This window comes from Protomyces lactucae-debilis, assembly GCF_002105105.1.
Source record: "Protomyces lactucae-debilis strain 12-1054 chromosome Unknown BCR37scaffold_7, whole genome shotgun sequence".
Lineage (NCBI taxonomy): Eukaryota > Fungi > Ascomycota > Taphrinomycetes > Taphrinales > Protomycetaceae > Protomyces > Protomyces lactucae-debilis.
The window spans coordinates 389,843-415,494 of NW_024467999.1; the positions used below are offsets into that span (position 1 = coordinate 389,843).

The 25,652-nt window shown below is 51.0% G+C and overlaps 18 protein-coding genes across 18 annotated transcripts; 5 read left to right on the plus strand and 13 right to left on the minus strand.

Annotated features, from left to right (window-relative positions):
* Positions 1 to 50: 50 nt before the first annotated feature.
* On the minus strand, positions 51 to 1,397 carry BCR37DRAFT_280847 (uncharacterized protein). The gene is made up of 2 exons (XM_040866831.1): positions 1,340 to 1,397; positions 51 to 1,297 (listed from the first exon to the last, which is right to left on the minus strand). The coding sequence occupies exon 2, from the start codon at positions 1,260 to 1,262 to the stop codon at positions 150 to 152; it is 1,113 nt and encodes a 370-aa protein (XP_040726105.1). The 5' UTR covers positions 1,263 to 1,297; positions 1,340 to 1,397; the 3' UTR covers positions 51 to 149.
* On the minus strand, positions 1,377 to 2,418 carry BCR37DRAFT_280775 (uncharacterized protein). Its single transcript, XM_040866828.1, has 3 exons — positions 2,270 to 2,418; positions 2,130 to 2,223; positions 1,377 to 2,090 (listed from the first exon to the last, which is right to left on the minus strand). Exons 1-3 carry the CDS (start codon positions 2,324 to 2,326, stop codon positions 1,492 to 1,494), a joined length of 750 nt encoding a protein of 249 aa, XP_040726106.1. The 5' UTR covers positions 2,327 to 2,418; the 3' UTR covers positions 1,377 to 1,491.
* Positions 2,094 to 3,789, plus strand: BCR37DRAFT_280845 (uncharacterized protein). Its single transcript, XM_040866830.1, has one exon. It carries the CDS (start codon positions 2,512 to 2,514, stop codon positions 3,646 to 3,648), a length of 1,137 nt encoding a protein of 378 aa, XP_040726107.1. The 5' UTR covers positions 2,094 to 2,511; the 3' UTR covers positions 3,649 to 3,789.
* BCR37DRAFT_280689 (ADP-ribosylation factor GTPase-activating protein GCS1) lies at positions 3,739 to 4,826 on the plus strand. The gene has a single exon (XM_040866820.1). It carries the CDS (start codon positions 3,829 to 3,831, stop codon positions 4,798 to 4,800), a length of 972 nt encoding a protein of 323 aa, XP_040726108.1. The 5' UTR covers positions 3,739 to 3,828; the 3' UTR covers positions 4,801 to 4,826.
* BCR37DRAFT_378826 (carbamoyl-phosphate synthase arginine-specific small chain) lies at positions 4,377 to 6,388 on the minus strand. Its single transcript, XM_040869130.1, has 2 exons — positions 6,265 to 6,388; positions 4,377 to 6,180 (listed from the first exon to the last, which is right to left on the minus strand). Exon 2 carries the CDS (start codon positions 6,142 to 6,144, stop codon positions 4,852 to 4,854), a length of 1,293 nt encoding a protein of 430 aa, XP_040726109.1. The 5' UTR covers positions 6,145 to 6,180; positions 6,265 to 6,388; the 3' UTR covers positions 4,377 to 4,851.
* A 41-nt stretch (positions 6,389 to 6,429) lies between these two features.
* On the minus strand, positions 6,430 to 8,445 carry BCR37DRAFT_378827 (Sec1-like protein). Its single transcript, XM_040869131.1, has one exon. It carries the CDS (start codon positions 8,406 to 8,408, stop codon positions 6,501 to 6,503), a length of 1,908 nt encoding a protein of 635 aa, XP_040726110.1. The 5' UTR covers positions 8,409 to 8,445; the 3' UTR covers positions 6,430 to 6,500.
* A 1,233-nt stretch (positions 8,446 to 9,678) lies between these two features.
* On the minus strand, positions 9,679 to 10,571 carry BCR37DRAFT_280840 (uncharacterized protein). Its single transcript, XM_040866829.1, has 2 exons — positions 10,225 to 10,571; positions 9,679 to 10,175 (listed from the first exon to the last, which is right to left on the minus strand). Exons 1-2 carry the CDS (start codon positions 10,475 to 10,477, stop codon positions 9,718 to 9,720), a joined length of 711 nt encoding a protein of 236 aa, XP_040726111.1. The 5' UTR covers positions 10,478 to 10,571; the 3' UTR covers positions 9,679 to 9,717.
* On the plus strand, positions 10,410 to 11,285 carry BCR37DRAFT_280694 (uncharacterized protein). The gene has a single exon (XM_040866821.1). The coding sequence runs from the start codon at positions 10,667 to 10,669 to the stop codon at positions 11,240 to 11,242; it is 576 nt and encodes a 191-aa protein (XP_040726112.1). The 5' UTR covers positions 10,410 to 10,666; the 3' UTR covers positions 11,243 to 11,285.
* BCR37DRAFT_281254 (uncharacterized protein) lies at positions 11,079 to 12,594 on the minus strand. The gene has a single exon (XM_040866832.1). The coding sequence runs from the start codon at positions 12,558 to 12,560 to the stop codon at positions 11,328 to 11,330; it is 1,233 nt and encodes a 410-aa protein (XP_040726113.1). The 5' UTR covers positions 12,561 to 12,594; the 3' UTR covers positions 11,079 to 11,327.
* A 1-nt stretch (position 12,595) lies between these two features.
* BCR37DRAFT_280766 (putative voltage-gated potassium channel subunit beta) lies at positions 12,596 to 13,861 on the minus strand. The gene is made up of 2 exons (XM_040866827.1): positions 13,778 to 13,861; positions 12,596 to 13,739 (listed from the first exon to the last, which is right to left on the minus strand). The coding sequence occupies exons 1-2, from the start codon at positions 13,796 to 13,798 to the stop codon at positions 12,666 to 12,668; spliced, it is 1,095 nt and encodes a 364-aa protein (XP_040726114.1). The 5' UTR covers positions 13,799 to 13,861; the 3' UTR covers positions 12,596 to 12,665.
* Positions 13,777 to 15,441, minus strand: BCR37DRAFT_280697 (domain found in IF2B/IF5-domain-containing protein). The gene has a single exon (XM_040866822.1). The coding sequence runs from the start codon at positions 15,185 to 15,187 to the stop codon at positions 14,012 to 14,014; it is 1,176 nt and encodes a 391-aa protein (XP_040726115.1). The 5' UTR covers positions 15,188 to 15,441; the 3' UTR covers positions 13,777 to 14,011.
* BCR37DRAFT_378831 (Alpha/Beta hydrolase protein) lies at positions 15,440 to 16,934 on the minus strand. The gene has a single exon (XM_040869132.1). The coding sequence runs from the start codon at positions 16,893 to 16,895 to the stop codon at positions 15,483 to 15,485; it is 1,413 nt and encodes a 470-aa protein (XP_040726116.1). The 5' UTR covers positions 16,896 to 16,934; the 3' UTR covers positions 15,440 to 15,482.
* A 65-nt stretch (positions 16,935 to 16,999) lies between these two features.
* On the minus strand, positions 17,000 to 18,085 carry BCR37DRAFT_346196 (uncharacterized protein; the record flags this gene model as incomplete). Its single annotated transcript, XM_040867674.1, has 1 exon — positions 17,000 to 18,085. The coding sequence occupies one exon, from the start codon at positions 18,083 to 18,085 to the stop codon at positions 17,000 to 17,002; it is 1,086 nt and encodes a 361-aa protein (XP_040726117.1).
* Positions 18,086 to 18,164: 79 nt separating this feature from the next.
* On the minus strand, positions 18,165 to 18,638 carry BCR37DRAFT_346120 (N-acetyltransferase GCN5; the record flags this gene model as incomplete). Its single annotated transcript, XM_040867664.1, has 1 exon — positions 18,165 to 18,638. The coding sequence occupies one exon, from the start codon at positions 18,636 to 18,638 to the stop codon at positions 18,165 to 18,167; it is 474 nt and encodes a 157-aa protein (XP_040726118.1).
* Positions 18,639 to 18,804: 166 nt separating this feature from the next.
* On the plus strand, positions 18,805 to 20,604 carry BCR37DRAFT_378835 (uncharacterized protein). The gene has a single exon (XM_040869133.1). It carries the CDS (start codon positions 19,126 to 19,128, stop codon positions 20,200 to 20,202), a length of 1,077 nt encoding a protein of 358 aa, XP_040726119.1. The 5' UTR covers positions 18,805 to 19,125; the 3' UTR covers positions 20,203 to 20,604.
* Positions 20,242 to 23,542, minus strand: BCR37DRAFT_280761 (uncharacterized protein). The gene is made up of 2 exons (XM_040866826.1): positions 22,352 to 23,542; positions 20,242 to 22,305 (listed from the first exon to the last, which is right to left on the minus strand). Exons 1-2 carry the CDS (start codon positions 23,174 to 23,176, stop codon positions 20,281 to 20,283), a joined length of 2,850 nt encoding a protein of 949 aa, XP_040726120.1. The 5' UTR covers positions 23,177 to 23,542; the 3' UTR covers positions 20,242 to 20,280.
* Positions 23,543 to 23,556: 14 nt separating this feature from the next.
* BCR37DRAFT_378837 (uncharacterized protein) lies at positions 23,557 to 24,756 on the minus strand. Its single transcript, XM_040869134.1, has one exon. It carries the CDS (start codon positions 24,674 to 24,676, stop codon positions 23,606 to 23,608), a length of 1,071 nt encoding a protein of 356 aa, XP_040726121.1. The 5' UTR covers positions 24,677 to 24,756; the 3' UTR covers positions 23,557 to 23,605.
* Positions 24,757 to 24,776: 20 nt separating this feature from the next.
* Positions 24,777 to 25,614, plus strand: BCR37DRAFT_280704 (protein ORM1). Its single transcript, XM_040866823.1, has 4 exons — positions 24,777 to 24,975; positions 25,031 to 25,070; positions 25,113 to 25,471; positions 25,513 to 25,614. Exons 1-4 carry the CDS (start codon positions 24,877 to 24,879, stop codon positions 25,570 to 25,572), a joined length of 558 nt encoding a protein of 185 aa, XP_040726122.1. The 5' UTR covers positions 24,777 to 24,876; the 3' UTR covers positions 25,573 to 25,614.
* Positions 25,615 to 25,652: the final 38 nt, after the last annotated feature.

Below are 25,652 nucleotides of genomic sequence, written 5' to 3' on the forward strand. Positions count from 1 at the left end.
TCAGCTCGATGCACCGGCTTTACCGATGGATGGGCCCCTTCAGATGGAAACGGGGAGGTAGGCAGCAGCTGCACAGTCGAAGGATTACTGTAAACGAGTCTATGGAAGCCGTGCCTATTACTCTTATGAAGACTGATCCTCATCATCTCTCAGCCATCAATGCAGCATGTGATGGCTGCCTTGAGGTCATATGCGTTCTTTGGACATTCTCCAGCAATCAGTCTGGCCATATTGATTTTGAGCAACTCGGCACACCGCGTCTCATACATGTTTGTTGCTCCAGTAACATGCGGCGTGACTGTACAGTTCTTAGTTGTCCACAGCGGATGGTCTTTCGGTAAAGGTTCAGGGTCCGTCACGTCAACAAAAGCGCCTGCAATCTGCTTATTCTCCAATGCCTCAATTAGTGCGTCCTGGTCAATGACAGCGCCGCGAGAGACGTTGACAAGGAAGCTCGACTGTTTCATCTGCTTCAACGTTGACGCATTGATGAGATGCTTGGTTGTCTCGGTAACTGGACAGCATAGAACAACGACATCTGACTTTGCCCAGAAATCCTTCATGGCTTCTGCATCTCCTGAGGGATACCAGGCTTCTGGTAACGATCCATCGTCATCCCCTGTGCCAGCAATCGTGTATCCACGAGCAGCAGCTCTCCTACCCGTCGATGAAGCAGCAAGAACCTTCATACCAAACGCCGTCGCGAGGCGCGCCACTTCACGACCAATGCAGCCATAGCCAATCACGCCGATCGTCTGTCCACGAAGTTCTGGAGACACACCAATCTGCCCTGGTGGGACGTACAAACTTCGGTTCCAGGAGCGACTTGCTTGAATCTCATTCAATGCACGCATCTCGTAAAAATGAGCAAGAGTGTGCATCAAAACTTGCTCTCCAATCGCGCTACTGTGTACGCCAGCAGCAGAAGCGAGCTGAACCTGACATCGGACCTTGTTTGTAAAGAAATCCTCTCGAGTGAGATAGTGCTCAACGCCTGCCGACATGGTCTGGATGAGTCGCAAGTTGGGTGCTTGCTCTGGTGATCTTGGCAGCCAGGCGTTCGTCAACAGCACCGTCACCTTTTGCCAGCACTCGTCTGGAATCTCTGGCGGTTCAAACCCCCACAACTGGTCGGGATGCGTAGAGCCTTCCACAAACTTGGGCTGAAAGTGTTGAACAGTCTCAAAGAGGCCACACGAACGCAAGTCCTCCACCAGGTGCTCCGCAAGGGAGAACCATATGAGGAGATGCTGACCTGCCATGTGTTCAATGTCGCAAATGGTTTTATTTTAGTAGACTTGGTCAGCGGTCAGAACGCGAGGGACAGGTGCCAACACACCTGACAGGAGCATGAGTGGTAGTGTTGACGTGGCGACATTCGTAGATCTCTGCCCCTGGCGATGCTGACCAAATTTGGTATGCGAGCCTCCTTGCGATGCATGACATATCACTCGTTCAAAAGTTAACAAAGAGAGCGTCTGTGTAGCACTATCAGAGTTGCATGAGTTTGTCCAGTTCTTCCAAGTAGACCGTTTCAAGCACTAGTTCGCTTTGTTCTTCTCTTAGCAGCGTATCGCGCCGAGCCATGAGCTTGAGCATATCTTCTTGCAAAACATTGAGTTGCGTGATGGTGCCAACCTGTCCCTTTGAGCGTTTCGCCAGCTGTTTCAAGATACGTGTCATGAGAGACAGGACGATCTCAAGCTCCAAGCGATGATCAATATGCGCGAGCAGCCTGTAGTGTACCAGCGCTGGATGCAGCGTGAGTTGAAGCTCTACTGGCAGCACAGCGCTTTCTTCATGCTCCTCCTCACTCTCCTCTGAGCTTTGCATCTCAACAATGGCAGGCTTGTTTGACTGACCACCTGTCTTGAGGAGCTGGCCTAGAATGGCGCCCTCGTCTGCTGCAGCCACAGAATCGTCACTTGAGCTGTCTGTGTGCTTCTTTTCCAAAACACCGAGTCCCAAGTCCATCTCGATGTAACTTGTCGCCTCCTCTGGCGCCTCTATTTGTATAGAGGATGTGTCTGACGGCAGTGCATCATTCGCAGCCTTGAGGTTTGGCAGAAATGTGCCAAGCCGTGATCGAACTGCATGTGAGCTAGCTTCTTTGCGGCGAATGCACTTACCGGAATCAGCCGCAAAGACGGGCTTTGTGATGCTCGGCTTCTTACTGGGCAGAGCATCGCCAGCATCGTCGGGCTTGACGGGGTCAAGCAGAAACTAAGCTCATCAGAAACAGTGTTGCATGGAAGTTTGTGGAAGCTACCTTGCTGGCCCTTTTCTGCCTTTTGGCGGGCAATTCGAGCAGCTCTCGAGCAGTCATGTAGCAGTCTAGTAGCTACAGTAAGCTCAGTAGCGAATAGCCAAGCAATAGAGGGAGAGTCCTTGTCTTGGTGTAGAAAGCGTTTAAAGTTTGGAGATCTGTGAACGGCGGCAAAGAAAAAAAAGACTCAACGAGAAGCATCAGGGCACACGACCAACAAGGCGCCTCCCTCTCTTGTTACCTGGATGAACAAGGAGCACTCAGTCTTGCCATCAGACTCGTCAAGTGGCTCGCAACCGCTTCATGGCCTCGAGACTGGAAATGCGCAGGCGGTCGCAGGAGTGAAGGGGCAGACCAAGAACAGAGCTGCAAAGAAGGCGGCAAAGAAGCCTAGCAGTGCGCCTCCTGCCATCTCAGGTTCAGCACTTGGTGAGATTGCAAAGAAAGATGTCTCGAAGGCATCAGTGCCGGTGGCAGCTCAGAAAAATGCTTCCAAGGAACGTGGCGAGACGCGCGACAGCCTTGTGCGCAAAGACCTAGCGCTGTTTAACGTTGACCAAGCATCGAAGCGCAGTCGATCGATGATTCGCGTCAAGGTGGACAAACGCCCAGTCAAGGTACTTTGTCTGCGCATGCCAGTAGGCACTGCACCAACACCCGAATTGCCACCGCTTAAACCCATCAAGGTGCAGTTGCCTGGACAGCCTCAGCACGCTATATGCACAGCTTCACCAGCACAGTCAATAGCAGCAAAGGAGAATACGAAACAAGAGCGTGTACGCCGTAAAGCGGGCAAAGCTGGTAATGCCCTTGAACGCAAGCTCAGTCAAATGATTCTCTCGCATCAGCATCCGCGTGCAGCAGAGAGGACGCCCTCCGTGTCACGCAGTTCGTGTATGGAGAGCGCACACTCTCGTTCCATGTCGCCGGAAGCAGCAGGCTTCCTGAGTATGATGGAGGCAACGCCGATGCCCTTTACTGAGGCACCGGGCCCACTATCATACGGGTATGGTCCACAACCGCCGTTGATGATGCAAGGCTATCCACCTGCCATGCCAGCACAGCATCATCATCATCACCACTACCCGCCTTCCATGTCGTACGGCCAACCGTATCCAATGATGCAGCATCAGCCTGTGTACATGGCGCCCAACATGGAATATCAAGCAATACACGAGCGTAAAAGATCGTCTCTCTCCGGGATGCCAATGAATGGTATGGTCTACTACGATGATATGACGCCTGCTCCTGTGGCGATGGCAGGACCTGGGTCATACTATGGTATGTCAGACTATGCAGCGTATGGCTATGCGATGCCGCCGCCCGATTACACCAACGCAGCGATGCATGGGTCTTATGAGGCCTTCTCGCCACCGCAGTAACGTCTCTCACCCTCTTGAACCTTGGCCTTTTGCACGTAGTCCTCTTCAGTCTTCATAGCGCGCGACATTTTCGCATTTCGTCACCTTACAACAACACCACAACCAGCCTCTCATCCTCTCTTCCAAGACTGGCCTAGTTATCTAGTGTCTATAACCAACTAGTCAGTCAGTCAGTCAGTCATGGCAGAGAAGCAAAAACTCCAAGCCCTCCTCAAACAATCCGGCAACAACACATGCGTTGACTGCGGCGCACCCCATCCACAATGGGCTTCCGTCACCCTCGCCATCTTCATCTGTCTTGAATGTTCTGGCGTGCATCGTGGCTTGGGCGTTCAAACGTCCTTTGTACGCAGTTGTACTATGGATCGCTGGCAGCCTGAACAAGTGGCCAAGATGGCCTTGGGTGGGAATGATGCTTGTGTTGCATTCTTCCAAGGGTATCCTGGATTTTGTACGGGTATGCCCATCAAGGAGAAGTACGTCTCTGAATTTGCTCAAGATTGGCGGGAGAAGCTGGTTTGTGAGGTCGAGGGTAAGACATGGGTGAAGCAACCCTATCAACCACCTGTACAAGCACAAGCACAAGCAACAGAGGGAGGACGGTCTACAGCCGGTGCAGCCCAGACACGTACGGCATCTCCACAAAAGGCAAAGAATGAGGCATACTTCTCAAACTTGGGACATGCGAATGCGACACGCTCAGATGCACTACCACCCTCACAAGGTGGCAAGTATGTTGGATTTGGATCATCTGGCGCTGCAGACGATGATGAACATCTTAAATCTGGGAGACGCGCGCTGGATGCGTTGACGGAGGATGGTATACCTGCACCACTCGATGATCCACTCGCAACACTCTCTCGTGGTTGGGGTTGGTTGAGCAAGTCTGTTGCATCTACAGCCAAGACGGTCCAAGCGAATGTGATTGCGCCTACTGTTGAGCGACTCAATGATCCAGGATTTGCTGAAGATGCGAAAAAGTACGCAGTGGGACTTGGTACAAAAGTGCAAGAAGATGCAAAGTATGCGTATGAACGGGCGAATCGCATGATGGAAGGCGGGGTACCTGGTTCTGCTAGTGCAACAGGGTCTGCTACAGAACCGATGAGTGCACCGGCTGCCGCTGCACCGACAAAGAAATACAAGGACTAGATCTCTCCTGTATGATTGTTAAGGATAGCATTGTTCATCTATAGAATGCGTCTAAGCAGCGAATTTGGGCTCAGGTGTCTTTCCCTCTGTGTATCGCTTGACTTGGTCAATAAAGTTATCAAACAAGTATGCCGGATCAGACGGACCACCTTTTGCTTCTGGGTGGAATTGAACACTGGCAATCGGTCGCGTCTCATGCATGATGCCTTCATTGCTCTGATCATTCAAATTGATGAATGACTCCTTCCAACCCTGTGGCAAGGTCTTGACATCCACTGCGTATCCATGATTCTGCGACGTGATGGAGCATTCACCCGTTACGGTATTGAGACAAGGGATGTTGTGTGCGCGATTTCCATACTTGAGCTTGATGGTCTTGCCACCTGCAGCGAGGGCGAGCAATTGATGACCTAGACAGATGCCAAAGATGGGGCCGTCAAAGACTTCCATGGTTTTGCGCAGGTTATACACGGTTGCATCGCAGTGTGTAGGATCACCAGGACCATTCGACAGGAACAAGCCATCAAACTTGTTGATGACCTTTTGAATGGGATAGTCGAATGGGAAGACAGTGACATCGGCACCACGAGCAGCCAGGCATCGCAGAATGTTTTCCTTGACACCGCAGTCAATCAAGGCAATATGCTCTTTACCACCAGCAGCAATGTGGTAAGGATGCTTGGTGGAGACTTTACGCACCAAGTTGATGGCAGCCGGATCCATGAAAGCATCATCATCCTCTGCATCGTACTCCTCACCCACATTAATCTTGGCAAGGGAACTTCCTTGTTCTCGCAGATACGTGACAATAGCGCGTGTATCAACGCCAGAAACGGCTGGGACACCTTCACGCGAGCACCAAGCAGACAACGACTCCACAGCCGTCCAGTGTGAGTACTTTGTAGCGAAATCAGAACAGATGATTCCCGCTGCCTGAATACGACCCGACTCAAAGTATTTGAGCAAGTTGTGCTCATCGCGTGCTTCACCAGAGGGAACACCATAATTACCAATCAAGGGTTGTGTAAAAACGAGGATCTGGCCGCGATACGAGGGATCCGTCATGGATTCCGGGTATCCCACGACGGAAGTTGTGAAAACTGCTTCACCAGAGATATTTCGCTTTGCACCGAATGAAGTGCCCTTGAAGACAGGTCCGTCCTTGATGGTGAAGGTGGCCAGGTCATGCTTTGCAACTGGTTTTTGAGCAAATTGACGTGGATGGATGTAGTTGGCGTGGTCTTCTGGGAAGGCTCCTGTTGCAGTTGCCAGGGCCCGTCGTGTTGCTGGGAGACGGAGCCCTGTGGCTGTCTTGAGCAGCATGTTGAGATGAGAAGTGAGCATGATGTTGCTGGGATACTTAAAGCAGGTTCTTCCAAACTAGAGATGGATTAGCCGTCTGTCCACGTCAAGATAAGGGAGTTCCAAGATAACGACTTGGTAGGCCCGATGGGGTTCACTTACTTGCGTCGGAGATGTAGTCTGCGGATGTCCTTGAGGTGAACAGTACGGTCATACAAGAGCTGCGCTGGTCCGTGCTGGATGGGAGGCTCTGTCTGTGTTGGTGAGTGTCCTGGTTGCTGCTTGATGCTGGCGGGCGATAAGAAAAATCAAAAATCAGAAATCCGATTTGAAGCGAGGACGGGAAGTGACTCTACTGAGTGTCTACTGCTAGGCTACTAGTGTATTGACGATGCAGGCTACTGGCCCATGATCCTCCCAAGGTCATCCACAAACTGGCCAGGCTTCAAGATCGCCGTACTGCCATAAATCACCCGTTTCCCCCTTCCAGCCTGCTCTTGCCGACCACACCAGTCCAGCAAATTGCCATACTCCACGTAATTGCCTCCGCCCACCGTAAACACCACTGCCTCACCGAATGTCTGTGGCTTGGCTGGTTTCGTGACGGGCTGCTGGCGTTGTCTCGGGTCAAAATAGAGGTAGCTGTCCGTAAGGCTCTTTGCTTGTCCCGTATACGAAGAAGCACCCGTGCTTGGCTCCATCAAGGATTCAACAATCCGTGTGATGGTCAAATTACTGCTGCTTGGCAGGAAATTCTTGACACCTGAAATGAGATTGTTGAAGTTGTCCGAGATACCAGCTTGCTGTAAACGCTCCCCAAATTTGCTCGACAAGGAGGAAAATCCACGGAAGAGCTGATCTGCACCTCTCTGTTGCGCAGGGACGGCGGGTGCTGCTGCAGACACGGCAGGAACACTCATTCGTGTCAAGTCGCGCAGCTTCTTAAGAGCATGTAGTGGCTTTAAATCACAACCGGCTTCCGTCAGTGCTGCTTCGTATTCTGCCAAATCAGGCTTCTTGACTTCTTCCTGGCTGAGATAGTAAATCATCAACAACCGCATGCGATCTTCTGGCTTCCGCTGTGTATCCCTCAGTGCCGCAAGCAGTGTCGTTTTTTGCATTCGAGCAATCGTCTCTTCTGACTCAACAAACTTGTCAATTTGTCTCTCCTGTACACCCTTGAGCAACGCCGTTGCAATGGTCATGTGCATATCCAAGGTTTGCTTCCGCGCTTGCATCTCTGGTAATGCCTTGAGGGCTGCTTGTAGATGAATCGTTGTACCGGCATTCAAGGGATCCAAGTCCTCAATCTCAGTGACACCCGTTGTACGAGTGAGTTCTGCCTTTTCACGCGTATACCGATCGAGTTCTGCTTGCAAATTTTCAGCAACAGAAGGAAAGACGGTATTGGCATTGGATTGCCAAAAGAAGTCAGACGGGTCGAGATCGTAGGCTTTACGCGCTTTTGCAGAGTCTTCTGCAGGGAGGGTGATGCGATTGAGGTGCAAGTCACACAAGTCGTGAACGAGTGCTTGGTAGGTCCATGAATGGGACAGCATACTGACCAAATCCATGGTTCGATCCAAGATGACGAGGACTGGCCGTTGATAGGCTTGCTGGGCAGGTCGTGTCCCGGCTGTTTGTCGAGTATTGATGATGTGATCTCTGAGACGCGCATCGAGCTTTGAGGCAATCATCTCTGCAGCATTGCCAGACGGACAGCGAATGATGGGAATATTGTCGAGCGTCAAAATAACAGAAAAGAGACCCGAGACGATCCGATCAATGTCTGATTGTATCTGTGCTTCCGGGACAGCCGGTGCATTGAGCTTGTAGAAGACATCGCGCATACCCAAACTAAACAAGTCTGGTTCAGTGACGACAAAGTTGAGATGCTGATCCACCACTTTACTAATATTCCCCGCTGTTTCCGCTTGTGCTGTTTTACTCGCAAGATCCTCAAGCAAGGGTCTTGAGATACTCGAAGAGAAGTTGAGGAAGGCAGCTTCATAGAGACCTTTTGCCAAGTCAGCCACGATCCGATCGACGTTCTCTTGTGTTGGTTCAACGAAATACACGGCTGGCACATCACCGATTGGTTGCCTGTCTGCTTTCAGCTGCATATGCACGGTGACGCCTGCTTCCCGCAGGTCACTGACGCGCAAGACGGAGGAGATGACGTCTTGGCCCAGTGCATCAAAGACGAGGACTTTCCAGACGCCCGGTGTGACTTGTTGGGCATCTGCTGCATCCAAGGCTAGCATGCGCTTGATGCATGCGATCTGTCTGTCTCTGAGGGAGCTCATTGTGGCATTTTGTTTTACTTTAGTGCAGTATATGTTTTGTCTGCTGCTGTGAATCGCTGGCAGTTGAGAGATTCACGTGATGTTGCCGGAATCAAAGGAAATCGGAAATGGCTGCGTGCTTCATTCTCTTCCCAAGACAACGCATCCAAAAGCTGGAGAGAGAGAGACATCGTAGCTAGTGACTAGTATCTGCAGAGACTCAAGTAGCGAGAAGGCAGAGAGAAGAAGAAGAAATGACAGACTACGACGCACTCAAAGTCACAGAACTGCGTCAGCTCGCAAAGGAACGAGGCATCTCAAGCAGTGGCAAGCTCAAGAAGGACCTCATCAAGCTGCTCAAAGAGCACCCTGCACCAGCTGAACAGGATGCTGTTCAAGAAAAGACCACAAATTCTGCTGAGCTGTCGACTGAGCAGGAAGCTACTCCTCAAGAGCCCACAAATAGTGCTGCTTCCACTGCAGGAGAAAAAGATTCAGGTACGCTCAACGTTTTTACGTTGCTACACAACCGCACCATCACCCTCAATCCTGACTACTGACATTCATCATAGCTCAAACTGACAAGGAACACGCACAGCCATCCAGTGACATCCACCAGGACAAGCAAGACTCCGACAAGCACGTCCAACCTGCCAAGTCTTCAGATGACACAGCAGGTAAGTCCTGCAATCACACTTCTTCTTATTCTTACAATAGCAGCTGCAACAGATGAAAAAACATTGACTGAACAGCTCATCGAGCAGATTCATCATCCAGAAGAGACAACACCTGTTGAGATTCCTACCCTCCAGAAGGACCCAAGTCACGTTGCCATGACGACTGCTGCTCCACCTGCTGACCCAGAAAAGGACAATGCCATCCCATCCAATGATGCACACGCAGCATTACTCGGTACAGCGAGTGAAAATGCCATGCAAGGGAATGTTCCTGCTGGTGCTGAAATTGCTGATTCTGAGCGTGTTGTGGATTCCATGGCCATACCCGAAGCTGCTGTGCCAAATATGGATACGGGTGCTGGGAGCATTGAAGCAGGTGCTGCACCTGATAATGTGGAGGTGATGGTTGCCAATGAGCGTGTTGATGAAGAGCCCTTGGCATTTGACGCCAATGACGCAGATGCCCTATTGAAGCGTCGTATCGAGGAGGAGAAGAATGTTGAGGATCGTGTAGCGAAGAAGGTGAGGATGGAGTTGGATGTTGAGCCTATCGGTGGCAGTGCGATGCTCAAGTGAGGTGGTGAGCAAGCTTGTGATGTGGATGAAGAAACCTGGCATATACTAAACCCTTGTGCACGATGTGACTCTGATTGCTACCTCTTCTTCTTCCTGCCATGGACCTCGGCCTGTATTGCTTGTCGCCAACGCTGCCACTCCTGCTCAACCTCCGTCTCATACTCCGTATCGCGCACAAGAAAGACAGCAGCAACTTGTGTCTCACAAAGCCATCGAACAACGCCAGCTTGCTTGAGTTGCTCATACACCATGAACCAGATACCGCCAAAGACCATGCCGATACCCACACCGACCAAGACTTGTGCAACGGTATGGTAGGCGAGATAGATACGACTGAGACACACTGCAAAGCTAACAGACACAACAGTCCCTGCACGTATTCCGTGTATCCAATCTCGCCATCGCTGGATATCAGTCGTGGCAAGTCTCTGTCGGTGCCGAAGAAGCAGGATGCACGATGCATAAACGCAAAAGAAACCCATGAACTGCGCATGACTGCTCGGCATACCATATCCTTTCCCAATTCCAATCACATCTAGCTTCATCAGCAGTCATTCATTCGTTTTCAACAAAAGAAGACGCACGTTGAGGACGGTCTTGCTTGATGGCACGCTTTGAGATCCAATTCAGCGCTTCGCACGCAAGTTGTCCGGCGAATAGCCAAGCAATCTCTGCTTCCCTGCGACAGTAAAGAGCCGTCGCATAGGCAACCAGGAGAGCTTGTGGGATGAGTGCTAGAAAGGCAGAGAGCAGGCCAAACGAGGAGTCTGGGTCGTAGTATACATGTGTCAGTGCTAGCGAAGCAAGATTGTCTGCTGGCGATGCAAGAGCGCCCATGTCTATGCAGGAGATATGAGCAGAGGAGCTTGTACAAGTTGCTACTAGATGGCGACTTTCTTCATCAACGAAGCTCAAGCAATACTTAGCAATACTTGGACCACTTGGTCGTCTTGAGAAGCAACGAACGGGTCGCGCGACCAAAGAGAAACTTCAGCTCCCAGGACGAACCCTCGTATCCAAACAGGCATGCAGCTCTCTACAGTCAGCGCCTGCAAGGTCATCGCTACACTCGGCCTGGGCACCATTGCTGCGTTCCACACACAACTCGCGGCAACCACATTATCAGCACTACACAACCAAACTCGACGTGAACAGATTGCGCGGGATGCGCTCAACCCCCTCCACCGCATTCATCTCCTTGCAGGTGCTAGCGTTTCTCTATCGACACTTGTCTGGATCGCTTATGCAGCGTCATCGCAAAAAGGACGGCACCCGTATTTGAACTACGTCGCTGGCTCAAGTCTTATCGCTGCAGCAACAAGTTTTCTGGGAACTGGCAAGATTCTACGCGTTTTGGCTGGGCAGACATTGGCGCTTGATGCATTGTTGGATCAAGTCAAGACGAAAGTACTGCATGGTCTCGGACGGAGAACAACGGAGATTGATTTGGAAAAGGGACAAGCGACTCCTGTTGGGGAACTGAATGGCGAAGTGGTTGATGCTGCGCTGACACGAGCTGAACGGCTTGCTTGGACAACTGCAGGCTTGAGTATCGTCTCCTTCCTCATGAGTCTTGCGGGTAATCTGGGTGATCGCTACTAGCTGCGGCAGTACGCTCCCAAAGAAGTCCTGCTTGCCTGGTAGGCATGTATGTACATTTACGATCCTTCATGTGCTTCCACCGCATTCACCACTGCTGTTGTCCGGCTTCAGGAAAATAGTCTCCGCCGAATTCTAAACTTGAATCACCTCGCTCTTCACTGCTGACGAGCGTCCATGCATGCCAGGGTAAAGTACGTCGATACGCCTCAATTTTGAGTGTCGCTTCAAACGATTGTGTGCAGAATCGTGGTCGATGACCTTCAGGTAGCGGTGCTGATAGCGTGAAGAATGTCTCCTTCTTTGCTTCTGCATGGACAACTAGACGTTGACGGAATGTGGCAACGTCGAGGATGCAGGTGGATGGATCCGTCGAGTTGCTGCTTGGAGATATCCATTTGCGCTTGACTGACAGGAACGGTGACCACCCAAAGACTGACATGCTGAATGGAGGACGGAAGGTGAATGCTTTGTTAGCATCCTTCCTTGTGCTTCTCGCTGCAGCAAGTCCTTCTGGAGAGGGACGATAAGTCAACAGATAGGCTTGAATGCCAAGCATTGCTTCACCACCAGCAAAGCACAGACCATCGCCAGGCTTTCCCTTTTCACTCCACGACTGTACCCATAGATAGCCATCTGGAAAAGAAGCTGCCCAATTCTTTTCTTGATGCATGGTTGCCATACCTTCTTTATCAAGCTCGTCGAGAATAGGATCTGCCCTGCCTTCTGGAGTCTCCAAGGATAAACTGACCATACAGTCCTGAGATAATGCTTGAACATGCCACTGAATAGGTAATGGCAAATTTGCGAACACGCCCGCAGGTGTACTCTGCTCATCTCCCTGAATATAAGGATCGCGCGTATCAGGCTTACTTGTGCACTTGAGCTGAAAGCCAGAAAGGCCCTCGCGTGTGTCCGGGAGTGCATGTAAATCATAATGCATACCTTCTTCATCGTACTTCACTACGCCATGTGGCTCTGCAGTCGAATCTGCGGCCAGCACATCAATTGTGAATGCAGTCTTTGAAGGGCTCGCACGATATACATTTTCCTTGGCCCACACTTCGCGCTGCCAAGAACGCTGTACCTCTTTTTCTTGTATGTTTAGCTTTCTTGCAGTTGCAGCAACATTAGCGGAGGAGAGAACATAGGTCATAGACACCATATGCGCGCGCTGAGGCGCACCATGGACAGAGCAGACAATGAGGGCAAGATGATTGCCGCTCTCAAGGCGGAACTTGGAGTAGTAACCTTCGAATTGACATCGCTTATGCGGAAGCCAGTGAGCAGAGATTGTCTTTCTTGCTATTTCTACACTCATAGCAGCAGCTTGTGTGGTTCAAGTCATGAAGAGAACGACGACGTCACGATTGTACCAAGTAACCATCTGAAATATATTTAGCCAGGAATACTAACCACTTTGACTTTAAAGCTTAAGCTTCTCCAGTGTCTCGTTCATCGTCATCTTGTCACGCGAGGCAGGCATCGTAGATGGCATCTTGGGAGCGTTATCCAAAATGGCTTCCACCTCATCCATGATCTCTTGGGTCAACTTTGGCAGCATCTCCAATGCCTTAACATTCTCAGTGATTTGCTCTGGCTTGGTAGCACCCAAAATAGCAGTAGACATGTTTGGATTCTTGATGAGCCAGGCAAGTGCCAAGTTGCCCATAGTTCCACCAAGCTTCTCTGCGATTGGGGTCAATTTGCGCACCTTTTCAATCTGTGCCTTTGTCTCTTCCTTTTCAAACTTGTCTGCTGAGGATTTCGAAATCTTGCCATAGCGAGAGTCAGCCGGGATGCCGTCATTGTACTTGCCAGTCAGGATCCCCTGGAACAAAGGCGACCAGACAGTTGTACCGTACTTGTAAAGCTTGTACAGCGGTGCATACTCAGCCTCGGGACGGTCACGCACCATCATCGAGTGCTGACACTGCTCAGCAATGGGACCAATCAAACCCAGTCTAGTAGCGACATGCTGGGCATGTTCAATCTCAAAGGCACTCCATTCACTGGTTCCCCAGTAGAAGGTCTTGCCTTGCTCAATGAGGTAGTTCATGGCACGCACCGTCTCTTCCATAGGTGTGCACCAGAAATCTGCTCGGTGGCAAAACACAACATCGACATAGTCGAGTCCGAGACGTTCCAGGGAACCAGTCATACCTTCAATGATGTGCTTGCGAGACAAGCCGTGGTTGTTGGGAAACTGGTTCGTTGTACCAAAATGCAACTTGGTACTCAAGACATAATCTGTCCTGTGGAAGTTGGCCTCCTTGAGCGCACGGCCCATGATGACTTCTGACTGACCTTCTGCGTAGATTTCAGCAGTATCGAAAAAATTGATGCCGTGACTCCATGCCTCTTCGAGGCATTTCCTGGTTTGCTCTACCTCTGCAACACCATCGTCACTGCCGTACGTGAGCCAGCCGCCCAGAGAGAGCACAGAGACCTTGAGGCCTGTGTCTCCGAGGAAACGGAAGAGCATGTTCTTGGGGTCAAACTGTTGTCAGCAAGGACAGTCTGCAGAGACAGTCGTACACGCTTAGTGGAGGAGCTCATCTTGTAATACGATTACTTCTAATGGTATTTGGTTGTAGACTAGAAGTGCAGGTTTAAGTATACGTATGAATCGGCAATGCCGTCATGGGGATCTGTCATCATCTCACGCTGCGAATTCGGCAACATCAACCGATGCATCTATAGGAGAGGCTTAAGCAGATACAGAGAGGAGATGATGATGTGTACTTGTGAACAACGCAAAAGGCTGGAGGACTACTCGCTCTCTTCCTCAGACTCGTCCTCGGCCTCTTCCAGCCACTTGAGGAATGGCTCTGCAGCCTTGCGAATCTTCTTGCTTGTATCACGGTCAACGTACTTCTTGCTGGCCTTGGCACCCCACTTGGTCAAGACTTCTTCAGACACAAGGTCATTCTCATACAGCGTCATGAGAATTTTGCTTGTGCCCGACAGCAAGTCTGGGTTCTGCTTGCCAATGACACGCTCGATACCTCCAAGGAGGGCCTTTTCGTGCTTCTCAGAGGTGTTCATCTTTGTCAAGAGAGCGGCGTACTTTGGAATTTGCTTGAGAATGTTCTCGTCAAAGACGCATTGAACGATGACTGCAAGAGTGCGATGTTTAGCCTCAATGCCAAGCTCTTGGGCCTTCTTGAAGATGTCAACGTCAGAGGGCGTCTTTTCCTCTTCGATCCAGCTGCCAAGGACATCGTAGCTGGTCTCACCAGCTTCTTCCTCGTCATCATCGTCAAGTGTCAGCTTCTCCACACCAGCTAAATCTGCGACACGAGCCTTGACGGCAGCGTCGGAAGTATCGACCGTCCACTCTTCATCCTTGACATCGGCATTGTTGGTTGGCAAGGAAGCAGCAGCCATCTGGATAGACCGTGTCAGCTCATCATCACTGTCAGCGGCAAGCATTTCTTCCTCCGCTTCACCTTCGTCCGATGCATCCTTCTCCTTCTTGCCCTTCTTGCTCTTCTTCTTCTTCTCCGGTGGATTCTTCATAATGACATTGGCGAGTTTGTGACGCAAGTCCACCGGTGTGATCTTGCCACACGCTTTGCAATCCCGATTGATGTCTCCCGTCTTGGAAATAACGAGCTCCGTTTCCGGGTTCTTGCAAGCACGGCACAGGACAAACTTATCGATGAATCCATCCAATGTGTCTTGCAGCTTACCGGCATCGTGTGCGCCATTGACGATGTAACGATCTACCTCTGCGTTACAGATGACTTGAGCACCGAGCTCAAACCCAAAGTACTTTGTGGTGTACAAGGGAGGCCGCGCAAGCGCTTTGGCGATATCGGACATGTTTGGGACGACAGTCTTGATGCCATTGCCTTTGCCTTCAATCTTGGACTGAATTTTGGGCATCTTGTAGCGATAGAAGGAGTCCTGGACATCGCGGCGAATGTTGATCATGCCAGACATGATGGAGATGGCAGGGTTGGTTTCAAGAACAGGCTATATAGGCTTGATTGTGGGCGTGATGAACTCCTCTGTTTGGATGGCACAAGAGCATACAGTCCTCCTGTCGTTGATGGTGCGCGTCGGGATGCAGATTGAGCGAGTACTGCACAGAGGGGATGGTTAGTTGGAGCTTTGTCGGCCTGTGCTCCGTGAAGTCTTTTCTATGAGGATTCACGTGCGGCATCAGATGGAGAGTGGTGTAGTAGAAGTAGTAGAAGTGGAAGTAGTAGTAACTGTACAACTAGTAGACTATAATCTACCACTCCGTAATGTCATCCACTTCCCCAAACTTGCTAGGCCGCACATCCACCGTCTCTTCCTGTGCGCTTCCCTCACTCTGCTGCTCCATAATGTCCCGCAGAAACTCGCGCTGGAACCGCACGACCTTGTCATTCATCTGCCCAAACTCCAACAAGAACCCATCATGTCCCTCAGGCGACTCGATCCGATCTAGTCTGGCATTCGGCATGTATCGTGCAATCTCCTCTTGCTCACCGAAAGTGAACAGTCCATCTGATTCAATGCCAATGACTAGCGCAGGTTGTGAGAGCATACCGAGTGCTTCTGCTACAGACCCGGCCCTGTCCCGTGACACATCATGCGTATCCAGCTTCCGTGTGATGCTGATATAACAATTCGCATCGAACCGCTTGACAAACTTTTGTGCTTGATAGCGAAGATACGACTGCGCAGAAAACTGCGTCGCCACAACGCGTGGTGCACCCAATGCATTGAGACTAGCAGCCAGACTGTTATTGCCGCTGCCGGCATCAAAGCTTGATGACCGTGAGCCTGGTGAGGGTGGCCTACTGGATGAGATGGAACCAGAACGCACTGCAGGCCGTTTCGGTAGTCTTTTGGAGTGTCCTTCGTTGTGTGCGACCCAATGCGCGTCATCTGGAGAGGCATCTGGATACGGCTGGCTGGAGGGCTTCGCCATGGGTTTCCTCCCGAAGCGCGACTCGAATGAGTTTCTGGAGCGATATGTCAAGAGAGCAGACATGCGCGCAGCTCCGAGTCCAGCAACAGGCGGATCCTCGTACGGATAATATCCATCTTCATACTTTGGGTCGCAGTATATGCTCTGCCGTTGCGTCTCACCCCAAGAGATATTCCACGCACTTGCATGAGCACTCGTAGCAACAGGCACGAGTGTCTTGACAAACTCAGGACCATAGAACGCCCATTCAAGGACCAGCATGCCGCCCATGGATCCGCCCACCACAATCGCAATTTGCTTGACACCCAGGGCATCTAGTATTTGTCGATGTATCGCCACATCATCACGAACGGTGACTAATGGGAACTCTGGTCCATACGCCAGTCCTGTAGCAGGATTCATTGTACATGCAGAAGCACTGCCATACGGTGAACCGAGACTATTTGCACAAAAGATAAAAAAGCGTGAGGCATCAAACGCCTTGCCAGGGCCAAACAGCGGTCCCCACCAATCCTGAGCATCCGCAGATCCAGTGAATGCATGACAAATGACAAGACAATTGTTTGCTTGTGCGTTCAGCTTCCCCCATGTCTTGTACGCGACGGGAACATCATGTAGCGTGACACCTGATTCAAGCGTGTAGTGGTCGAAGCGTGCAATCTTTTGGTCTTCGACAATCGCAGCAAATGGGTTCTCCGGTTGTCCATCAAAGTGCTTAAGCTCTGCCATCAAGCGGCCAAGATGCTACTCTGTTATCGAGTCGATAATCTCGTCGCAGATGCAAGCACGTCAGATCGTTCGCAGAGAAGATTAAACTACACAGTCACATTTCTCTATGGCATACGTTTGAGAGCAATCAACGCTTCCCTGGACAGTTCTCTCGCATCAGGATGTGCGAGAGTCCTAGACTGCCGCGCAACCTCTGTATAGCGTGCTCTCGCCTCATCAGGCTGATTCAAGACTTCAGCAATACGACCGAGATTGAACAAAGCCATTTGCTTGCCGTAGTCACATTCAGCTTGCTCTTCGGCAGACTGACCTTTGACCTTCAACTCTCGTGCTCGTTGAGCCCATAGCCTGGCATTCTCTTGGACAGGGACTTGGCCACTTTGCGATGAAAGCGATGAAGCGACATTATTCATGAGCATCACTGTACGACAGGTTGGTGTCTCACCATGTGCTTCGAGGGCCTTCAGAAATAGAGGCAAAGCAAGTTGATGCCGTCCCTCGGCATAATAGTAATGTCCAACACGCTCAAACAAACTCGACATTTCATCAGGCCCAAGCCAGTTGTAGTCGCCATTCTGTTTGGTGGTTGTTTCCTTGAGTGCAGTCTCCAGTGCCCAACTCAAAGCTGGCTCAGCCTTCTCCTTGTATCCTGGTACTTGCGCAGCGAGCTCGCCAATCTTGACAGATGTACCAATTGCTCGCTTCAGCAATCTCAAGCGATCCTCTTCCTGTAGCTGCATTCGCAAAGGAGCCTTCAGCTCACCCAGGAGGCCAGAATAGACACGAATAGCAGAGTCCAAGCGACCAGCTTGTTCATAAACTCCAGCAATCTTGATCTTGAGACCAGTCATCTTATCTGACGTCTGGTCAAGACCTAATTTTGTAGCTTCTTCTAATGCATCGAGATAGTGCTGAACAGCTTGCTTGGCATCTGCACCGGCGCCTTCATAATAAAGTGCCTTGCGGAGATGCTCCGTCACTGTGTCAGGGTACGGCGATGCAGGCAGCTTGTAGTAATGATACACACCAAGACTCAAGCCCACGCCACCCGCGCCAATCAAGGCATACGCGAGGACTTTCGGGGCCGTGGGGAGATTGGCAAAGGTGCCAGCGAATGAGCTTGCATGCCTTCTCGGTCGTAGAGGCCTAAGACAGGTTCTTGCCTGTCGAGCAGTATGTCTGAGCAGCATGCAGCTCATCAAATGTAGCGAGACTGGCTTTGTAGGAGACAGGAATAACAGTCACATAAATATAGAGTCGTATATCACCTCACTGAGCTCCTTCCATACGCATCTCAAGCCATCCGTCGTGTACGTGTGCACCAGCCGACTCATAAAATTGTATACTCTTGACGTTGCTCGCCTGCACACTCCATTCAATTCGCCCAGTCCCAGCCAGTCTCCTCAACTGAGCAAGCAGTGTCTTGCCGTGTCCCTGGCCTCTGAATGCAGGATCGACGAAGAGATGTTCCAAGAAGAGGTTACTCTTGCCAGACCATGTAGAAAAGGTGCTGCTGTAGATCGCACTCCCCGCCGGTCTGCCTTCTTCATCCAGCGCAAGAAGAGCATAGCACGGACCTTTTGTTAGGGCGGTGCGTAATGCTGAAAGGGATAAGTGGAAATCCTCTTCAGCGTTGTGATAGCGAGCCAGCCTAGCACAGTGTTCGTGCAGGATAAATGCATCATTGACTGTAGCACGGCGAACGCTAGGTTGCAGCGAACACTCGCGCACACTGACCGTCATTGCAGGTTTTAAGTCTTGACACGTAGAATCCAGAGGAGCAGCGGTCTTCATCAATGCTGGCATGATTGCAAAATATATCGTGACGTTGCAAAAGCATCAAGGGCACTCTGCATCCTAAGTAGCGCCAGCAAACACAAAAGGCTTTTCCGATTCACGGAATCTCCATGTGGGAGTCCAAGCTCAATACATCGGCTTGTGCTCAATGCTGAAGCTATACAGCTCAAAAGGCCTATCCTGGCATTTTGAATGCAATTCCAACTTTAGGCTCGTGAGCGAGAGCAGTTCACGAGCGATTTGAGCAAGCTAGCGTGGGTGGTCGTGACAGGCGGTCTGATCAAAGAGACGCTGCTGCAAGATATGTCGTCGAGATCGCCTAACCCTGGATCATATACACGCGACGAGTGCAGTACAATCAAGCGAATGCCAGGCACCCTCATCTAGCTACAATTGTGTGCTGAGGATATCCGCTACATGAGTCGACGTGGCCATGTCGAATCCTACTATTTCGCTTCCCTTCACAACGCTCGATCTTGAGCGGAATCGTCCTCAATCAGGCTGGTTTGCTAGCTCACGATTGCGCAACCGCGTCGCTGTCATTACTAGCTCTATATTAGCTCTCTTCCTCTTCTTCCGCTACTGGAACCATGCAGTGCATCGCACATCCAACCATAGCACTGCTTCAACACTACAGCCCCTGAGTCCCATCTACGAGGGCGTCGAGATCTCCGACCAACTCGCAGGAGTCACCCATCTCATTGTGCTGGCTGGTCATGCCATTTGGCTTGGCGGACAGAGTTATCTGCAAGACAAGGACTGGATCCTTGAACCCTATCAGCATGGACAAACTGCTTTATTCGCAGCACACATTGTTCGTGGTGCAGAGCTACTCGCACAAGATGCGTCTGCCCTCCTTGTCTTCTCCGGTGGTGAGACGCGAGCAGGTGCAGGGAGTCGCACTGAGGCACAGTCGTATGCGCAATTACTCGATTTACTCATGTCAGAGGGTAAAGTCGCTGGTGTCCCTGCGACCGAGCCGGGACAAGTCTTTTCCACTGAAGCAAGTTCACTCCAATTTCGCGCAACGACGGAGAACTTTGCTCGCGATTCATTCGATAATCTTCTATTCAGTCTCTGTCGCTTTTACGAGGTGACTGGCCGGTACCCAACCAAAGTATCAGTCGTAGGGTATCAATTCAAGGCAGATCGCTTCCACAATCTGCATCGCGCGGCGCTCAAGTATCCCGAGACTGCATTCGTCTATGTCGGGTTGGACCAGGATGATCCTGCAGTTGCAGCATTGACCGGTCATCCAATTGACAAAACAACCCTGTCGATGCAATCACAAGACAACGTTGATAAAGCCAGACCACAATTCGAGCGTGATTTATATGCGTGTCACGACCCGGAGCTCACGCAGAAGAAGAAGCATAGAAATCCTGCACGTCGGCGGCATGGTTACGAGTTGAGCAATCCGCTTCTGAAGCCACTCTTGGAATTTTGCCCATCCAAGGCAGCGACGTCACTTGATGCGCAGTTGTATCCAGCGAAGTTGCCGTGGAGCTAGCTAGCGTGTCTCATCCTCATCCATCTCCCACTGTTCCTTTGCATCGTGATAAAATGCTTTGTTTGTCTACATTGCTTACTATTCACGTACATGCAAATAGCCACACTGCTCGTCCTTGCGGCACTGTCCAATAGGCCAAAACTTGCATACCTCTCGATACTTACCGCCCGTATTGTACTTGACCCACGGCCGTACATCTTGCAATCCTTCACCCGATGCACCTCGAGCAGCTTTCTCCTTGCCATACTGCTGTGGAGGTTGCTCTTGTCGATGCGGTGGTTGTTGAAAGGGCGTTTGCGGTTGTTGAGGCATGTGTGGCAATCCAGGCATTGGAGGCATCCCAGGAAATCCAGGCATCCCAGGCATTCCCATAGCAAACGGATCAAAGCCTCCAGGCATCATAGGCATACCCATAGGCAAAGGTGGTTGCGGTAACGGTGGTGTTGGTGCAACCGATGCAGCTTGTGGGACGGGCGACGCAGTTGATTTTTGCTGATTGGCAAGCATCGCAAGCAGCTGTGTGATGTCTGGCGAGGCTGCAGCGACCGGTGCTGAAAATGCATTGGTGGCTACAGAGGGTTCTGCGACAATGGATGTGGGCGCTATCGCTGGGGTGTTCGCAGCAGGTGGTGTTGCATTGGGTCCAGGTAATGCGAGTGAACCCAAGACCTGTCTATTACGAGGATCTTGACGTAACTCTGTGGGCAAGGGAATCATTTTTGGTGGATTATTCTCCTTCCCTTCATCAGTCGCTGCGTTGGGCTCAGCGGGAGACGGTGGGATCTCGTTGATGTCTGTGTAAATTGTGAGGAAGACACCACGTTCGCGCTCTTCTTGTATTTGTGCTTCCTTTGAATGAGGAATCAACGTACCAGCCCGTTTCGGACCTCGCCTCGCTAGATCTGCAGCGAGTTCGCGTTGTGTAAAGGCAATCAGAGGTGGTTCTTCCCAAGCCAAAAAGTCTTCATCACGATCAAAGGCAAGACCTGCATGCATAAAGGCACCTTCCTTACGGTCGAGATCCCGTGCACTGCCATGCTCACCAGCAGGTTCTTCAGGGTACTCCGGCTCTTCTTTTTCGAAAATTTTGACTTGCTCCAATTCATCATCCGGTCGCCACCGAACACGCTTCAACTTACGCCGCTTTTGTACGGGTTCTGTGGATTCTGGCGGTGGTGTGGTTGAGCTTGGCAAAGTTCTCTTAAGTCCCTCGACCAGCGTTGAGATTTTGACTTGTGGTTTCGCTGGAGCTGCTTCGACAGGGGCAACATCAGATTTCTTGCGAGCCTTCATACCGGCGAGTGCACTGAGGACGCTATTTTTGGTCAACTCTGTACCTTTTTCCTCCTTTGTAGGTGCTGCTTCCTTATCCTTCTTGAAGAAGCTGGTATTGATTTTAGCTTCTGGCTTCTTCAACTCGACCTTTTTGACTTCAGCCTTCTTGGGTAGTGATGCAGCTACCTTTTTGACAGGCCCGACTTTACCTGGCACTTCTAGTTTTGGTGCCTTTGAAGCAGCCGCAGACTTCTTTGGCTTTACATCATCAACCAATGCCGGCGCTTTCGTACCTTCCGCCTCAAGCTTGGCTTGCAATACAAGACTCTGTTCCGCCAATCCAACCATTTTCCCCAACACCTGCTTCACAAGCGGATCTGTTGTCTTTCGAGCAACAATCATAATGGGTTTACCAAGCTTGACATGCGCCAATTTCGCAGCATCTAAATCAAGACTTGCTAGAACTTGAGCAATGCCTTGTAACACGGGGATATGATTCTCTCGTTGTGCCTTGACGAGCCAACCGCGTAATCGTGCACGAATCGAAACATGCTCAGAGAGTTCTTGTACCATGGATGGGCGTAACGAGACAATCATCGTGCTGAGTAGTACAAATTGTCTGTTGAAATGTTCCATGCTTGTACTAGCAGCTGGTTTAGAAGGGTCTGGCGACGCAGTTGCTGCCGTCGTAGAAGCAGCTGGGTCGGCAGGTTGATCACAGGTCGTCATGAGGCTTAAAAGTGTTGCTGCACATGCTTTTGGATCACGCGAGGTATTGTATTCACTTAGGCATTGCGATACATCATGACGAAGCGCACCCAATGGATCCTGTATTGTTAGTATGACTGTATTGATTTGGGATAAGCAAGCTTACGGTTGGACGTGGCGGCGACGTGGGTTTCACTTGTGTTTTCGCACCTTTCGACTTGATCAAGACGTATGGCTTGTTTTGCCCAACCACGGCTGTGGTTCCTTGCGCTTGAATGGCACCTGGATCGATACTCTGCAGACGCATTTGTTGTGCTTTTTGGACTTGCTGTCGTTGCTCGAGGGTGGGTTGCCATTGTTGTGCTTGTGGTCTGTACCCACCACCTGGCGGCTCATAGTGGACTTCATACTGTGCACCGCCAGTGCTTTGTAGTCGTGGATGTGACTCGTAGTGTGCGTAGTCCTGTGAGGCGTGCAAGGATGGATCGAGCTGCTGCTGCTGCATGGGCATGGGTGGTGTTTGTCCGTATGGATGTGAATACTGCATTGGCAAGACTGGTTGTTGACCATACTCTACACCATACCCATCATGCTGCACCTGATACGACTGTTGCTGCTGCTGCTGATGTCGTGGATCGTAGGAGGCGTACTCTGTTTGCCCGGTACCGTCATGATGTTGCTGCAATGTCGGTTCTACGGCGAATTGCGGGTGGTAGGATGTATGCTGTTGCGGGTACACGCCTTCTAACTGTCCATCACCGCCATAGAAGGTGCTCTCAGCTTGTTCCTGGGGATTATCGTAGAAGTGTTGCGATCCGGCGTTGTTGTATGGCTGCCAGTTGTGTGTATCAAAGACATCTTGCTGTTGCTGCTGCTGTTGCGGGTGATGCTGCGCTGCTATCGCTTGACCTTGTCCATCATGATCATGACCAGCAACCGCCGTATGACCTCCGTCACCGGGCGCCCAGTTTATGTAGTGGACCGCGTCCATTCCTTAGGACCGCGCAACACCGTCGTGCTGCCTAGGCAAGGCAATACAGTCAAAGTCTTTTAAGGGATTGGAAAACGCGGCGAGAAACGGGAGAGGGATTCTTAGAGTCAAGACAATTGAGAGAGAGGAGAGAATGTGTCCTTATGGACCGTGCTTCAGTGGTGGGTTCTCTCTGCCTTGTCTTTTTCTCCGCTTTCAAAGACACACTTAGGTACGATCGCTCTGTCTTTCTGTTCCTTGGCAGTCTAGGGAGAGAAGCACGGTTAGATCCGCTGCTTGCCCCCGCTGTGTCTCCTCCTTGTAGGGGCCTGCTGCCTCTGCTCTGCCTGTGTGGATGTGAGAGTGTTTGCGTCTGACTTTCTTCTGTTTCGCGGCTGCAACTCAGATGGACACTGCTACTTACTACTTACTACTACTTATACTTATAGACTACCGCCGTCGATTCTTCGCAAACATACCGCCTCTGTATGGCTTGCCGCCACGACTCTGCTGCCGTCCTCCTCGATCATCATACGAGTCCCTCTCCCGACCATACCCACGATCAGACCCACGACCGCCTGAATCGCGACCCCTGCCACCGCCTGATCCAGACCCATATCCAGGTGCACCCCGTGGATAGCGCTCTGAAACAACTTCAGGACGCTGGTACGGCGTATAACGCCTCTCATTCCCACGACTAGAGCCATGAGCAGATCCCTTGGAGGTTTCTGTGTAATGTGCAGCCGGTGCTTGAGGGACCGACCCTCGGCTCCTCTGCTTCTGATGCTGTGTCGCACGCGGTTTCGTTGACTCTGGTTCATTGGCAAGACAAAATGCAGAAGGTTCCAAGAGTCGTGTGCGATGTGGTAAATCACAATCATCACCGTAATGTCCCTGATCTGCGCAGTTATAGCAGTACGGCGTCACAGACCAGTCTGTACTATCCGCATTGAAGTGAACGTCTGGATGATACAGACGCCATATTTGAGGACACGAACGAGCGAGATGAGAACGAGATCCGCATTCTTTGCAGTGAGAACCAGATTGGCGTTGTGGCTCTGGACATGCGCTCGCCAAGTGTCCCAGACGCGCACAGTTGAAGCATCGCTGTGTGAGCGGACACCGGACCGTGTCATGATCATCCAACGCGCCACACGTACGACACAGTGAATGCGGACAATCTTTCCGCTTGTGTCCTATGCCTTTACAGTTGTGACAGCGTTGTGCATCCGTCGCTTCATTAGGGTCACCAAAGTAGCGCCCTTTTGAGATATCAGCCCAGTCTTCTGCATCTTCCGCGTCGCTTTCGCTGTCACCTGCTTTCTCCGCTTCACTTGTAGCTTGCTTAGCAGGGCCAGCAGCGTCGTTAATAGGTTGCCGCGCCTCATGCGTGTCATTTTCCTCATGCTTGTCGACATCGACCGTGAAGAGCACCTCTTCTTCTCCGCCTTCTGATAGAGCAGCAGCAGGAAGAGCGACTGCTGGCTCTTCCGCCGGCTTTGCTAGCAGATTGAAGCTCATCGAGCACACACCGGTTCCCTTCTCTTGTAGTCACCAGGCGCTTCAGTCTTTCTCTGCAGAATTCGGAAATTTGAGCAGCGAGACGACGACGACGCAATCGGACATCAGCCAAGATCACCAAATAGCACCAGGGAGCCAGCGCATCCACAAAGCCAATTTACAAACGCGCAGGGGATCAGACTGTGTACAGAGACTATCTCATGTCGACTGCACACGCCGCTCTATCCGCAAGCAGGACATTGCGTGCAGAACCCACCAAAGAACATGGGAACCGCAGGCGCTCATCCTCTCTTGTTCAGGTAATTACCTTCTCTTCTCTACCGCGGGAGCATATAACTAACATGCTACTTCCAGGTAATTGAGCCGAGTACCTTTGACGAGCTTCAAGATCAAGGCGCAGAAAATAATCACAATTCCGACTGGGTGAGCGGCAAAGGCGCGTGGTCCATCCATATCGTTATGATCCTCCTTGCCAAGATCTTTTACAATACACTACCTGGTGTCTCTCAGGAACTTGGCTGGACATTGACTAATTTATCCTACATGGCGGCCAGTTACCTCATGTTTCACTATGTCCGTGGCGTTCCCTTTGACTTCAACTCTGGCGCCTTTGATCAACTCAATATGTGGGAACAGATGGATAACGGCGTTCAGTATACGCCTGCAAAGAAGTTCCTGACGGCTGTGCCGATTGTGCTGTTTTTGCTGAGTACACACTACACGCACTACGATTTCACGATGTTTATCGTCAATCTGTGGGCGCTCCTCATGGTGCTCATTCCGAAATTGCCATTTGTATGAAGATCCTGCAATGCATAGACACATGCTAACGATAGGCTCACCGGCTACGCATCTTTGGTGTCAACAAGTTTGACCTGAAAGTAGCAGATGAATGATTGATGAGGGATATTGGGATCAGGATCAAGTTCACTTCAGTATTCAGTAAATCATTTATGCGAGCAGCCAAAAGGATCAT